Source organism: Carassius auratus, chromosome 1, assembly GCF_003368295.1.
Source record: "Carassius auratus strain Wakin chromosome 1, ASM336829v1, whole genome shotgun sequence".
In the NCBI taxonomy this organism is placed as follows: Eukaryota; Metazoa; Chordata; class Actinopteri; order Cypriniformes; family Cyprinidae; genus Carassius; species Carassius auratus.
The window spans coordinates 33,969,003-33,984,223 of NC_039243.1; the positions used below are offsets into that span (position 1 = coordinate 33,969,003).

Below are 15,221 nucleotides of genomic sequence, written 5' to 3' on the forward strand. Positions count from 1 at the left end.
GTTAATTGAGCCAGTGCTTAAATGTTAAAATACTGACCTTTTGAAAAGTGTAATCGCACAACATAAACATGTTTGAGCATCAGTGGCCTAAGGCTATTAACCCCAACTAAGGAGGAAACCCACGTACACCATCCACTTACTCTGGCAGCTGTGAAAATAAAATAAAATGAAATGAAAAAAAAAATAATGAAAAATGAGATAAATAAAGAAAATACATAAAAAATTATGAAAATGAGATAAAATAATAAAATAAAAAAATAAAAAAAGATAAAAAATACACTATAAAATAATGAAAAATTAGACAAAAAATAAATAAAAATAAAAATAATTAAAATTAGAATCAAAACAATAATAAAAATAAAATAAAAAACGATGTGGTTATGCAATACCTGAATATACAGACATTACACCAGCCTCCCCGTATACTACAATATTTCCTTTATGTTTTCTATTGGTATTGAGTTTGTGTTTGTTTATTTGTTTGTTTGTTTTATTTAACTTTTTACTGTAGAAGAATATTAGAATATTACACTTTTAACTATCTTTTTGTCTTTTATAAACAGTATATATATTATATGCTTATTCTAATTAAACTAGTAAAATGTTCTTTCAGGGAATCAAGAAATCAAGCTCTAATCAAGCTATACCATGTTACTTTTTAATTAAGTAATACATTTATGTCTGAAGGAGGTGCATAGTTGTCATGTTTAAAACACCTGCTTATGCCAGTGTAACCAATAGGTTTATTAAGTTACTTTTCACAGTTAAATCTTGCACCACCTGTGTTTGCTGCAACAAATGTAAAGGTTCTTATTAAGAGGAAGAGACTTTTCAAATGTCTGCGGTATGTTTTAGTTGTAAGTTGCTTGCTGGTTTGTATCAAACAGAAAAAGGGGATGATGGGAAAAGATCAAGTTGCTGGAAGATGCCTGGAGCACCAACAAAGCCTGAATGGTTTATGTCAATGAAATATAAAGCTATAAATAATACTGGTCACGGAGATGGAGAGAGTAGGAAATAGGATGCAATAAAGTGGAATTTAGTATGTCAACGATGCAACTGTTAAAACAATTTGGTTTTCCAGTGTTTTCCACATTAATACAATTAAATATTCTCTTCTTTTAGAAATGCATAATTTACAGTAGCATGGGTTTTATGCAGATGTTTGTTTATGTTCATTATCACAAACATTAACATATGAAATGTAATTATTCTGATCACAATTTACAATTATCAAACTCTTGTTATAATAACTCTTGCGTGACGTGTTTTTAAGAGTGTTTTCTCATCTGAAATTTCCTATCAGATGTCAAATAGACGTTTAGAAGATGTTTATGATTTACAGCTGTCTGAAACAGATGTTTGTACACAGCAGATGCTTTCGCAGACATCTTGCAGACGTGAACATTCAGCTGACAAATGTAATTTCCTTTCTAAAGACACAAAACTGATAAACACGAGTATTTTTCTGCTCCATGCTCCATATGGCACCTCACGGTTTGCTGGACAAACACTCGTCGTATTTTTGTGCTCCTAGAGACAGCTGTGTCCACATTCATGTTTTTGTCTCTCCTGACGTGATCTCAGGTTGCTGTTTAGCTGTGTAGTTGTTACTCTCCATGTGGTTCCCTTTGCCCTTCTCCTCCAAGTAAACACAGCATCAGTGCTCCAGTCTTAAAAGGTCTGGTCAAAGGCTGAACGCTGTGGGAAACCAAAGACTGTTTATCGTAGTTGCCTTTTAAGAGCCGAGGCTGGCAGCCATGGGCCTTTTTTTCTGTAAACACATGACGTGGGGTTATAACATGGTGAAATGAAACTGTGATAAATCACTCTTCTATAGATGTAAATATGCCTTTGCACAGTGAAAACAGCACAGTTACACTGTATTGGCTTACATAGGCTTTGGTTTATGTTTAAAATATGTTGCAACTCATAAATAGCGCCTACATGTAATTGATTTGTTAGGGGAAATGGATGACCATATTAGGAGGCAAATGAAACAATGTGGCAATTTGTAACTATTTTAAAAATGACACATTTCTTTAAATTAATCATATTGTATGCATCAAATAAACTGAAGGACAAAATATAGTGTGATACAATAATGAAACAGATTAATTTATATTTTCTTTGAAATTAGATAAAAAATAAGGAATTCATTTTCTTTTGAAATTTTTGTTTTACAGGAAACTAGTTGATGTGCTGATGACATGAAATTAAATATTTAATACATTTAAAAATAAGTAAAAATCTAGTAAATTAAATAAAAGTAAATTCTATTTCATTAAAATAGTTTTGTTGTAATAAAAGAATGTCCTTAAGTTGATTCAGTGATATATAAAAAAAAAAAAAAATTTAATCCGGTTTCATATTGATATAAACATCTAAAAAGAAAGTAAATATATTCCATTCTTTGTTATCAGCAACATGAAGTGCATTAAACATTATATTACGTCATGGTCATGGCAAACTTGCGGTTCATGAATGAACTGCAGGTTTTTTTTTATTTTATTTTTTATTTTTATGGAAAGCTAATAATTCATTAAATCACAAAAATGCTAAATTTAAATAAATCTTTTTCACTTACTAAAAAACATTAAATATTATACCTGCATGTCATGTGATCACTGGAGTAATATGTAATCATGTTCAATAATCAACATTGCGACCTCATAAAATCATAACCAGAATTTTTTGACATTTCTATAACGGTTGATTCATGAATGCGTTTGAGTGTTTGTAGGACATTAAAGATATTTTTTTCTGCTACAGTGTTCTATTATTAAGGCCTGAAAGGTCCCCTTCCTCAACTCTCTCTATTATTAAAGCTTTTAAATGTGTTTGTGATGTCTGGGCATGAGGATGCACTGGAGGAACGTCTCTGCTGTGCTCACTGCCAAGTGCCCTCAAGTTATCTATGCTTAAGAACTCTAGGCATGCAACTGTAAAAATGATTTTTCCAAAAGTTGTTAATAAAACAAAGATCGCACTGTTAAACACAGTTTGTTTGGCTTTATTTGTTATGTTTGAGATGCTGGATACGATAATGTCATGACTTTTTGTGTATCATTAACAGATATGCTGATAACTCAAGCTAACTTGTTATTACAAAGATGACATGGTGCATGCATAATACTGAGCTCTTACATTACACAGTTAGCAAAAGTGACCAGAAATGTACACTGAATGATTTTTGTCTGTTATGACTGGAATGTTCTAGAATATTAGAGAAACTTCCAGAAGGTTGTTATACATGTAAGTAGTAGTGCCTTTAATGCATAATTATCACAAAAACTTGTCTGTGCTAAACAGAAGAGCGGTGTAAAAAAAAAAAAAATGTAATAACAACCCTGAAGTCAAACTGATTTTTATTATATTGTGTTACTTTAGATGTTTATCAAGAAAATACAATTTCAGTCTTTCTACTAAATTTCAGATTTAATTAAATGTGTTACTTGCTATTCAGTGTAATTGTTCGTTGAATTATGTACTTTTTATTTCCGGTACTACACAGTCACATATTCAACATTTGGATTTTGCACTGAAATTATTAGTTTGGTGAACTAACAAGTCATTTTAGACTTCTACAGGATGTGGGTAGGAGGAAAAAAATCCCAGCTAAAAGTATAATTATTTGAGTTCTTATTAGTTGAGTTTATTTAGCGTGAGCTCAGACAGAGCTACTTTAACCATTACTACTGGTGCTAAAAATAATAAGAGTAATCTCACATTGGTGTAATAATAAACTGAGCTGTGAAGGGCCAGTCTGCCTACATCACATTAATTAAAGTCTTCATCATGCTGTTTTTCTGCTTCGAATAAATAAGCTCCTGCTCATAAACCGAATCGAAATCCTTTGAGGTTCACAGCAATATTTAAATGAGTGATGCTTTACATACTGTACAAGTGTACTTTCAGAGACGCTGTCAGTCCGTGCATTGTTCTTCATTCCAGTGAGTATATAAGAAAGGAGACATTTTGAGAGGAAATATTTCCCACATTATTGGACTCCGTTAAATATTTCTCCTGGTGGATGGTGTGTTGCTATGGCATTGAGCTGTAGACACACACATGAACAAACTCCCAGAGCTGCTCCAAACCATCACTGCGTTCAGAAATGCGTGACAGGATTACATAATGATTGCGGCTCTCTCCCAGAGACTAATCTTGTGGAAGAGTCTGTAAATAACAGTTTGGCGTAAAGTTCATCTACTGTTCACAAACCTCAGATTGCTTCTTTAAATAGTAGTTAGTGCTAAATGGCACAGTTATACAGTAATCTATAAAATGTATTTAACATTCATTATTTTAAAGCATTTGAAATTCATTCTGCTATCTCTACAATCACAGTGGGTATTTGTTTCAGTTCATGCTTTCACATCATCTGTAGTCGTTATGGGCATTCACTAGTGCCAGAGGGTTACATTTATAATAATATTAATAAGTTCATAGTGTTTAAAGACGCCTCTTATAAAGTGGGAACGAAATTTAGGAAACACTTTATTATAAGGTGTCCTTTGTTATACATGTTACATGTACTTACTTTTATAATAACAATTAATTATAACCCTAACCCTTCACCAAACCCTAATCCTTACCATATAGTAAGTGCATGTAGGTAACTCTGTAGTTAAATGTATAATTTCACCGTCACCTTGAATTAAAGAGTAACTGAAAATAACACTTTTAAGCTCTCAGGTCACATTAAACTGATTAAAAGTGACAGTACAGACATTTATTATGTAACAAAAGATTTATATTTTAAATAAATGCAGTTCTTTTGAACATTGTATTCTTCTGCGAATCCTTGAAATTGAAATGCATCATGGTTTCCACAAAAACATTGTGCAGCACAACTGTTTTAACATTAGAAATGTTTCTTGAGCAGCCAATCAGAACGATTTCTGAAGATCATGTGACACTGAAGACTGGAGGAGTGATGCTGAAAATAAAGCTGTGAATCACAGAAATAAATTACACTTTAACACAGATTCACACACAAAACAGCTGATTGAAATTATAAAAATATTTCATATTATTACCTTTTTTTGTTTTTTGTTTGTTCTCTATTCTGAGGAATACACCACACTGCCTCACACAAGATTCATGCCAATCAGCAGCCTCCCTGAAGACACTGGTCCTAACAAACTTCAAAATCAATTCTGTCGCTCTATTACATTAGGCACAGATCTGGCAGTGACTGCAGTTTGGCAGAAGTCTCACGGCACACATGGAATCTGAATTATTCATGCTTGGCACCACTGGGAAAATAATAAACTTGAACCAAACATGACGTACACTAATGAACTGATTCAATGAGTCACGCTTGTGACAGACGTGGAGATCAGAGACTTCATTTATTTAATGTCATTCGGTGGTAAAATATTTGTATTCATGTTTATAGACAGCAGCTATGTTAACAAATGGCGAAAAGAAAGTAAAGACAGTAAAACTCCTGCAATATGACACATAAGCAAACTACTGCTATTCAGAAGGAAAGAGAAGCACAATCAAAACAGGTCTGGTGCAAAACTGGATCAAATCTGTGCAAACAGAGGCTAGGATTGCCAGGCTAACAAAAAATAAAAACAAAAAAATCACTGTTTGGTTCCAAACTTTAATGGTTTTAAAAGCAATGAATTCTTAATGGAGTGCTATTTTAGCACGAGAGTATTTGTCAGGTTTATTATGCATGATCATGGAGACAGAATAGAGGAATGTGTTGATTATAGCATGGTTTTTAAAGCATGTGTGCACAAATAGAGTTAGATCTCGACATCATGCAACCAAGAAGACAAATACATGACTATACAGTCATTTTTGTTGATTTCTCCATATGAGAGCAATGATTCAGTTTATTGTGGATTAAGAAAAATTGTTTTGAACATGCATATGTCCAAGGACTATGTAGCCCATACTTCACAGATTTCCACAGAAATTCAGAAGTTGTCACACCTAAAATTCAAATTCAAATTCTGCTTGTTTATTGAATAAAGCACTTTATTTATGTGTTGAACTAAAAATAGTAGGGGAAATGGATGTAATTCTATGTTAAAGATGTTTCATGTGTGTGGATATCTAACACCTTAGAATCAGAGGCTTTTGTTTGTTTTAATTTTTGACAGTCTGAGAGTAGTTTGTGACACTGTTGAAATCTCTTTTGGAAAAAACGCATCTGAGATTAGGTTATTTTGTCTCAAGAAAAACAAAAAACAAAGATAAGTCTAGCATTGTCTACCCAATTTAATTAAATCTTTTGTTTTTTCCATGACTGAAATTATATATTAAAGAAATCGAATTTTTATTTATTTGTTTTTACACAAACAACAAAATGTAAAAAAAAAAAAAAACTTATTTTGACATTTTAGCATGCCGATAATGCAAGGTGACCATGAAGTTAGGTTGATCTCCCAGTCCCTTCCATTCCTCATGATTTTAGTAAGATTTCACTGATTGTGTCAAGTACAGAGATGAACAAAATAACTGAATACTGAGTGATTTCTGGTTTCCATTGATCTGTGTACATGTTATTGATCTGTTTCCCTCACCTCTGTCTGCAGGTCCCTAATGCAATCTTCAAGAGCACTGCTAGTCGAAAAACAAGTCATTGTCACCAAGCAAGCATCAATTTAAAAAATCTGTCTTTATTATTATTTATTTATTTATTTCGTTTTAAATTAGTGTTGTCAATTCGTGATAATCACATCCAAAATAAAAAAAGTATTTGTATAATATATATATATATACATACATACACACAGAAACGTGCATGTATATATTTAAAAATATATATTATTTAAAAATGCATTTATATTTAAAGTTATATATATATATATAAACAAATACAATTATTATATACATGCATGTATGTTTTTTTTTATCAATGATCAATATACACAGTAGCTACACATGCATATATTATGTTATGTAAACAAAATCTTTTATGTTGGATGCGGTTAATCGTTTGACTGCACTATTTTAAATAGCTTTATGGTTTTAGTTGGTAAAGGCGATTATTTTTTTTTAATCCAAATAATTAGACTCGTTCAGCTGGACTCGCAGCGTGATCTCCTGAACTCGATGCTCCTCATTAGCCTGACAAGCCCTGGCTGTCTGTTTGGGAAGGAGACCCATGAAAGAATGCAAAGCATACAGACCCTTATATAACATCAGCTTGAGTCTGTAATGAGCTGCATTGCAATTTATGTTCGCGAAGGACTGGGCAGACATCTGTGTGTCCCAAAGCGCAGCATGCGTCCAAATGATTCGCTCCTGAGATGATGATACGTGACAGAATCGAGTGCCAGATGTTGAGAGCGTTTCCATGTGGGTTAGATGTATTTGACATTTAAATATTCGCTAGACGTCACCGACAGCATATCTAATCAGCTCGCGCAGTGCACTAAAATCACCAGCCAGTTCTTTTGGGTGATGCGCATGCATGGTGCACAGCATCTCCAGACGAGAATAATGCATCTTTAAGGAGCTCTGTCTGCCGGTGCATCCATTGGCTAGCTGGAGGTTCCACTGTGTGCTGTGATTGGCTATACTTAACGATCCTTGGCTTGTCATTTGTCCCTGTAATTTACTATGAATATTGTATGCAGGCGGAAAAGCTGCTGATAAGTTTGAAATAGCTTAGGGTGAGACGTGTGTGTGCGGGCATATATATATCTCCTGGGTTGATATATTTCTATCATTTATTAGGAATGCTTCTCTCCTGGGTTCGGATAGGTAGGAATGGTCTCAGTCGGATATTCAGCATGTGAATAGATATTTCTGCCGCATGTTTGGAGAGGACTGTTACGCAAAGAATGTTTTGCGCTAAGCTGAAGGATCTGAAGATTGCAGGGGAATGTCCGTTTTCTATGGTCGTGGGAAATGAGGAACCGGCGGATTTTGAGGAGAGCGGAGCGGTGAACGTTGTGCCAGTGTCCAGAGAGGTGCAGAGCAATCTCACCAGCATTCTGCCCAGACGCAAAACAAGCCGAAGCAAAGTTAATCTGCATTCACTGGGAGAGAGCATCCGAAAGCTGGTGTGCCCAGAGGTAGATTAATGTCTCTGATGTGTCTAATGCACCTGATGATGTGCTTGCAGCAATTTCTTACACAATGCATAAGGGGGGAAAAATCAGTTTTATGTCAGCGTGCGCATGCAATGCGCGCAAATAGAATTTTATAACTGAGAGAAGTGCGCGAGACAGACAAACGATATTAAATGCATTGCCAAAAACACACGTTATGCTACCTTTAATGCATTTTCTGTTTATTATAGTTCGACAAATTACGAGATGCATTGGTCAGAGTTATGAAACAGCCGAGTTGGTAAGATATTATTTTTCATTACAATACTTTGTCTTACATCGGTTTATAAAATAGTCTATTATCACATTTAAAAGTGCTACAGTTTTACGATTTGCATGACGCGCCTTTACTAAAGTAGAGGTAGTTTGAATTTTGTGCACGTTCTTATGACAGTATATTGCATCAGTATTTTTCCACATTGTTTTCTATATTACATTACCTACAATATTTCAAATCATATAGCATATACTGTTATCTGTGTGAATTATATATTACATCAGATTTTATTAGATTATGTTAATATTGCAAAGACCAAGTGTTCTAATGTGGTGTTAATTTACCGACTGTGCTTTAATATAAGTGTCCATACATTAGCCCTGTAGCATGCAGTTCTGATGTATCTCAGACACTGGACAATGCTGAACAATTATCAGATGTCATGAGAGACTACTCCCTAAAAACAGGTAAGTGAGCCATTAAAAATGCTGTATGACTCTGGAGCACAAAAGCAGTCTTAAATCTCTGGAGTAGGTTCCGGGAGCGTTCCCCTAACCTTAAGGGAACGTTCTATTTACGTTAAGCAAAATTTCCTGGATAACCAATAGGGAACGTTCTGGCAACGTTCTTGCAACGTTCTGGGAACCCAAAACTAACGTTCCCAGAACATTTTCAGAACGTAATATTGCTAGCTGGGTTTGTAGCCAAAAATACATCGGATGGGTCAAAATTATCAATTTTTCTTTTATGCCCAAAATCATTAGGATATTAAGAAAAGATCATGTTCCATTAAGATATATATAGTAAATTTCCTACCGTAAATATATGAAAACTTAATTTTTGTTTAGTAATATGCATTGCTAAGAACTTAATTTGAACAACTTTAAAGATGATTTTCTCAATATTTTGAACTGTCAGATTCCAGATATTCATACAGTTGTATCTCAGCCAAATATTGTACTATCCTAACAAACCACACATTAATGGAAAACTTATTTATTCCATTTATAATCTTAATATTCATGTGAATTGTGCTGATTGAATCCCAGAGATCCCCATGGACACGCTAAAGACATCTCTGGGTCTGGAGGTGTTTCGGGACTGTTATGAGGAGGACGGTCATATTCTTCGTGTGGTGGGGGGAGCTCTCCACGATTTTCTCAACAGCTTCAACGTTCTTCTAAAGCAGAGCACGCCGTCCACCCCAGAGGTCCAGCGCTACGTCCAGCAAGCCTCCATCCTCTGCCTGGACAAGGATCCGGGGCTCCTGACCGTCTATTTCTTCAATCCCCTCCCCACCACCGAGCTCTTCTTCTCGGGGATCATCCAGGCGGCGGCGTGCTGGCTCTACTGCACTCGGGTGGAGGTCAGAATGGAGGTTGGGGGTAAAGACAGCGGTGCTCTTCAGGCCACTCATCAGCCCCATCTGCTGTACTCGGTGATCGTGAGAGACGGCAGGAACCTGACGCCGAGCCCCATGAGGACACCCTCGTCCGGAGACATTCCCCTCTCGCTGCTCTACTCCACTTTTCCCTTCCACATTCTCTTGGATCAGGATATGGGCCTGATGCAGATCGGAGACGGTTTGAGGAGGAGGCTCGGCCGAAGCAGACCCGTTTTCCTCGAGCACTTTCTCATCGTTTCACCTGAGATTCGAGCCAGCTTCCAGGATATTTTAACCATGCTTAACACTCAGTTTGTGCTGCGGGTCAAGCAGCACGGAGCAAGCTCTGCCGACAGCCCTGGAAAGGTATTTTTGGTTTAACAATCTGCCTTTGCGTGTGCCCTATGTATTGAAATGCTAATGCACCGTGAAACTGCTTACCTGGGAAATATTAAAACGTCAAGCTTAGTGAGGAAAAAAAAACATACAAGTTTGCAGTTTTGAGTGAATGCGTTTGCACAAACTTCTGAAGGTCTATGTGTCATTTCATCACACCCACATCAAAGAGAAACAGGTTTCATGTTGATTAGACAATTAAAAAGCACAACACGATTCAACTAATCAGTGTAAGTAATTAGTAGGATTTTTCCTTAAAGGTATATTTTTGTGCTGATCTGAGTTTTTACAAGGTGGTATTTATAATGGCAAACCTCAGTTTCTTGGGTTGCAGATGATCAGTATAATAAGGGCATGGTGGCAAATGTCAGGCGGCTCAAAGCCGGTCTTAATGAGATCTAGTCTTATCCTCACACGAAAGGAATGACACAGCATCCTCTAGATTGATTTACAGTACACACTGATGGAGTTTGTGTGCATCTATATGGTTCAGGTAATGTTTAGTCTTATGTTCTTGCCTTTTTCTACACGTGTCCTTATATGACCAGATCTGTTCGTTTGATATACTGTAGTCTCTCTCAGTCCAGTTTCATCCTGGTGGAAACATAGTGTAAATATTTCCAGTGAACACTCAAAGATTTAGCTGGAATGAATGTAAGGTTAAGATGACTTGACATATTATGGGACTTACTTCAAAGCGAATGCATATCAAATACCTTTGAACAAGATATGAAAGAAATTATATTATATTCAAACTGATCTCATGAGAAAACTTAACAATTCCGGCTTTTGGTGAATTGGTGGCGAATTTGTATAAAAATTCATAATGTTACTTTTGTTTGAAAATGTACAAGCAGAATTCGAATATGAATATTGCTGCTTTAGATATAAAAATATGTCTATTTCATATAGGAAAAATTTAATGTTTCTGTTTGTTTGAAGATTGGTTTCTATTGGATTTTAGTTATAAATATTTGGGGAAACACTGTGCATCAGGACTGAAACTGAAGCAGAAATGTTTATATAACATATGGTTTGAAATAAAGAATTTAAAAAGAAAATCTGAGAAGAAAGATGGGAAGCGAAACCATTTAAAAAAAATATATTTTATGAAAATACACAATATTTTTTGATCAGTGAAGGTCCACCGGTAACCAAACCTTCAGCGAGGCATCAGTGGATTGTATGAAAATGTATAGAAAAGACTTTATTAAATTTGCCAAAATGTAAAATATGTGAGTGTTGTTTGTTTATATATATATATATATATACACACAGCTCTAGAAAAAAAATTGAGAGTAAACTCGAAAATTCTCAGTTCCTCTGGTTTAGTGCTTTTCATTTGTTGTGATTGAAAATTATTTATTTCTTAAGTCTGCTGATGTTAAGACATTGGTATCGTGTTGCCTAAAATCTAATGTAAACATAGCATCTTTTCTGTTATTTTGGCCAAATGTTATTTCATGCTCTAAGTTTTAATTTAAGTGTTTACAAAAAAAAAAAAAAAAAAAGTTATACTCAAAAACTCCAAAGAAACAGAATTTTTCAAGTGGTCTCTTAATACATATATTTTTTCCCCGACATCGGTCACATTTATAACACACTAGTCCCAAACTCTGAATTAATTCCCTCTCATTGCAGCACATGGACCTGAAGGGGCAGATGATCTTCATGTCAGAGATGAGTGCTCTGCTCTTCCTCGGCTCTCCGTGTGTAGATAAACTGGAGGAGTTGACAGGTCGCGGCCTCTACCTCTCTGACATCCCCATCCACAATGCACTGCGAGATGTTGTTCTGGTCGGAGAACAGACCAAGGCCCAGGATGGACTGAAGAAGCGTCTGGGTAAAGCCAAAGCCGCCCTGGAACAAGCCCACCAGGCCCTGGAAGAAGAAAAGCGGCGAACAGTAGAGCTGCTCTTCACCATATTCCCAGGGAATGTGGCTCAGCGTTTGTGGCAGGGGCTTCCAGTGCAGGCTAAAAAGTTTGATCACGTCACAGTGCTGTTCTCAGATATCGTGGGCTTCACTGCGATCTGTTCGCGATGCACGCCCATGCAGGTGGTGAACATGCTCAGTGCGCTCTACACGCGGTTTGATCACCGCTGCGGTGAGCTGGACGTGTATAAGGTGGGTTTTTAATATAGTGCACTAAAAAATGCTGTCTTCCTTTTTAGGTCTTGCAGCTTCAAACTAGATTGAAAAAATGCTCCTTTAACTTATTTTACGGCCCTTGGGATTTCATACTGATCATTCGCCTTGAACCAAACAATAGTTAATGTCATAATTTTTAACATGCATGCTCATAATTTGCAGGGAGTTTTGCTGATGTAATCTGAAGCTGAATTTCCCATAGACATGCAGCAGAGATGAATTTCTTGTAAACATTCATACAGACAGCTATATCCTAAAATAGATTCCACTTTTGTCTTCTCCAAACATGTCTCTATGTGTGTCTCAAACATCTCTCTCGAGAAGTCAAGGTGTAGGATTTTGTTAAAGTAAAGTTAGATTGTTATTATAGCTGGATGCTCACAATCTGATGATGCTTTTTTGTGCTCGGTAGTCAGTTAACCACTGTGTGTGAATGGGAATGCACTGGTGAGCTTTTAATAATCATGCAAAAAAATAATTTCATATTAAATATCCCTAACTGAATCTACCCAGAGGTGTGTCTTTTGTGCATTCAAGGTGGAGACCATTGGGGATGCGTACTGTGTAGCCGGAGGCTTGCACAAAGAGAGTCCGACCCACGCTGTCCAGATCGCTCTCATGGCTCTGGAGATGATGGACTTGTCTGATGAGGTCACGACCCCCATGGGAGAGGTTATCAAGGTTAACACTTCAGCAGGTTTTTCTATGTTCTGTCACAGTATGATTATAAACGAGTCAGATGCGCCACTTAGTTTTGATCTTTTAATCTTCTCATTTCTCACGCAAACCTTTGCTAGAGACAAAATAATGCAACAAAGACTGAACAGAAGTCTCCATTTAAAAACCAAAGCATGACTCATTGTATATTTTTGTACAAACACCTTCCCACTACAAGGAGAATGGTTTTCGAAAGGTCCTGTTTTAGACTCAATAATTAATCTATGCAATTGTTCTAATTATAATTATAATATGAATACTGCTGCCTTTGAGGCAAAACTATGATAATTTTATCTAACAAACATTTATCTTGAAGAAAGGTCATATTTATGTTTGTTTGAAGATTGAGTTTGATCTTCAGTATTATCATTGTTTTGATACATTGAGTCATTTTCAGACGCTTTTATCCAAAGTGACTTTGAGGAAACAATAAGAATCAACAAAATAGCAATGATATATCAAGTGCAGAACGCATTGCAAGGTTTTTTAAATCTTATAATAAAAAGAAAAGGAACAGAGGAAGCTAATGTTAGATGCGTTTTTTTGCTTTTGTTAATTGTGTAAAAAAAAAAAAAGCAGATTAAAAGGCTAGTGTTTTTTTTTATTTTTTAAGACACCAAGAAGTAAATAGAGTGCAACTCTAAAAGGGGCATTTTTTAAAATAAAGAATATAATTAGAATAGAGATTGCTAAAGTTCATAAATGAGGAGGACGATAGAAACAATAAGAATCAACAAATTAGCAATGATAAATCTTATAATAAAAAGAAAGCAGATGGAATAGAAAAAGAATAAAGGAAGCTAGTGTTAGAGGCTTTTTTTTGCTTTTGTTAACAGTGTAATAAATAAAAAGCAAACAAATAGATTAGAGAAGCTAGTGGGGTTCTTTAAAGATAGAGCAAGTCTAAAAGGGGCATTTTCTTTAAATAAAGAATAGAATTAGAATAGAGATTGCTGGAGTTAGAGGGTCAAATAAAAATGGAAGATATATTTAATAAGAAATATACAGTATTGGAAAGCAGATGTGCGAGGTGCTAAAACTGGCGCAGAATTTTATGGTTTGAAATAAAGAGATTTTTTTTGTTTTAAGTGAGTCTCTGCTTTGTTTTATTCTCAGATGCGTATCGGGATCCACTCTGGCTCGGTTTTGGCCGGTGTGGTCGGTGTGAAAATGCCCCGCTACTGCCTTTTCGGCAACAACGTCACATTGGCCAACAAGTTTGAGTCTTGTAGCCTGCCGAGAAAAATCAACGTCAGTCCCACCACGTACAGGTAAAAACACAGACACGGCTCTCCTGTTTGTTAATTCTGTATATTGCACTTCTTGGCATCGAATAAATGTTTTAGTAATTATTTAAATCAGCATGTTTCTACACTAACTCTCTTCTTTAAGTGAGAGCAAATACATGACTTTAACAGCGAGTCGATTAGTGTACAGGAACAGCATTTATTTGACGTAAAACATTCCTCCAAATGCATCTGGGGTTTTGATGCTGGAGAAAGAATAACATGTGAAGATCTGCCTCATTAAATCATTTCTGGCTGAGCCAAGCATTTCTGTCATATTCCACTTTCTTAGACAGCTTTACTGTATAGCTCCATGTGGCCTTTAGGACGATAAGTTACTTCTCTCTCATTTCAGATTGTTAAAAGATCGTCCAGAGTTCATTCTCATCCCCCGGACGAGAGAGGATCTTCCGCCCAACTTCCCCGCCAACATCCCTGGAGTTTGTTACTTCCTCCAGGCTCACGATCAGAAGACGAGTGTTGCTTCCAGAAGCTGTGCTTCATACGAAACGCAGGCCAGCGGATGAAAGCGTCAAACCTGGAAACAGTGGATTAACACTGTCCCTTCCTCTGCGTATCGTTTAAGTTGAGCAAAGCTGTCTTATAAAACTAGAAGGATATACAGTTTTGTTCACAGTAGTCTTGAGATTTAGATCCTCTTTTGTTTTAATATGTTGACGTCCTCCTGACTGTATAGCAAAAATCGAAAGCGTAAAGAATGTCAAACACGTGTATCTGATCGACTACTACTTGTGAACCAGTTAGTGTCTATAAGGACAATTAGTATCAGTCTGAATAGAGCACATGTCATTGGAGTGCACTACACAGTGAAGATTCAGCTCACCACAGTCATCCTCGAAGTAAACATTGTGACTGTTTTTTTTGTATTGTAATAGATCTGTAATAAACATGCTTTACTCAAGGTTTTGTTTTTATTAATCTGCTCTTTTCATGAAAAGAGTGAAAGAGAGACCACAAAGAGAGCG

At 35.9% G+C, this 15,221-nt stretch overlaps 1 protein-coding gene across 1 annotated transcript; it reads left to right on the forward strand.

Annotated features, from left to right (window-relative positions):
* The first annotated feature begins 7,701 nt into the window (after positions 1-7,701).
* Positions 7,702-14,778, forward strand: LOC113105085 (guanylate cyclase soluble subunit alpha-1-like). The gene is made up of 8 exons (XM_026266236.1): positions 7,702-8,048; positions 8,276-8,325; positions 8,680-8,768; positions 9,351-10,051; positions 11,723-12,208; positions 12,770-12,913; positions 14,066-14,220; positions 14,591-14,778. The coding sequence occupies exons 1-8, from the start codon at positions 7,815-7,817 to the stop codon at positions 14,760-14,762; spliced, it is 2,031 nt and encodes a 676-aa protein (XP_026122021.1). The 5' UTR covers positions 7,702-7,814; the 3' UTR covers positions 14,763-14,778.
* Positions 14,779-15,221: the final 443 nt, after the last annotated feature.

Bases quoted from the DNA above. Each gene is read 5' to 3' on its own strand.
- LOC113105085 (XM_026266236.1), top strand. From the start codon at position 7,815: ATGTTTTGCGCTAAGCTGAAGGATCTGAAGATTGCAGGGGAATGTCCG. The intron at 12,914-14,065 runs GTTAACACTTCA...TTTTATTCTCAG, and splicing joins CCATGGGAGAGGTTATCAAG to ATGCGTATCGGGATCCACTC. The intron at 14,221-14,590 runs GTAAAAACACAG...CTCTCATTTCAG, and splicing joins GTCAGTCCCACCACGTACAG to ATTGTTAAAAGATCGTCCAG.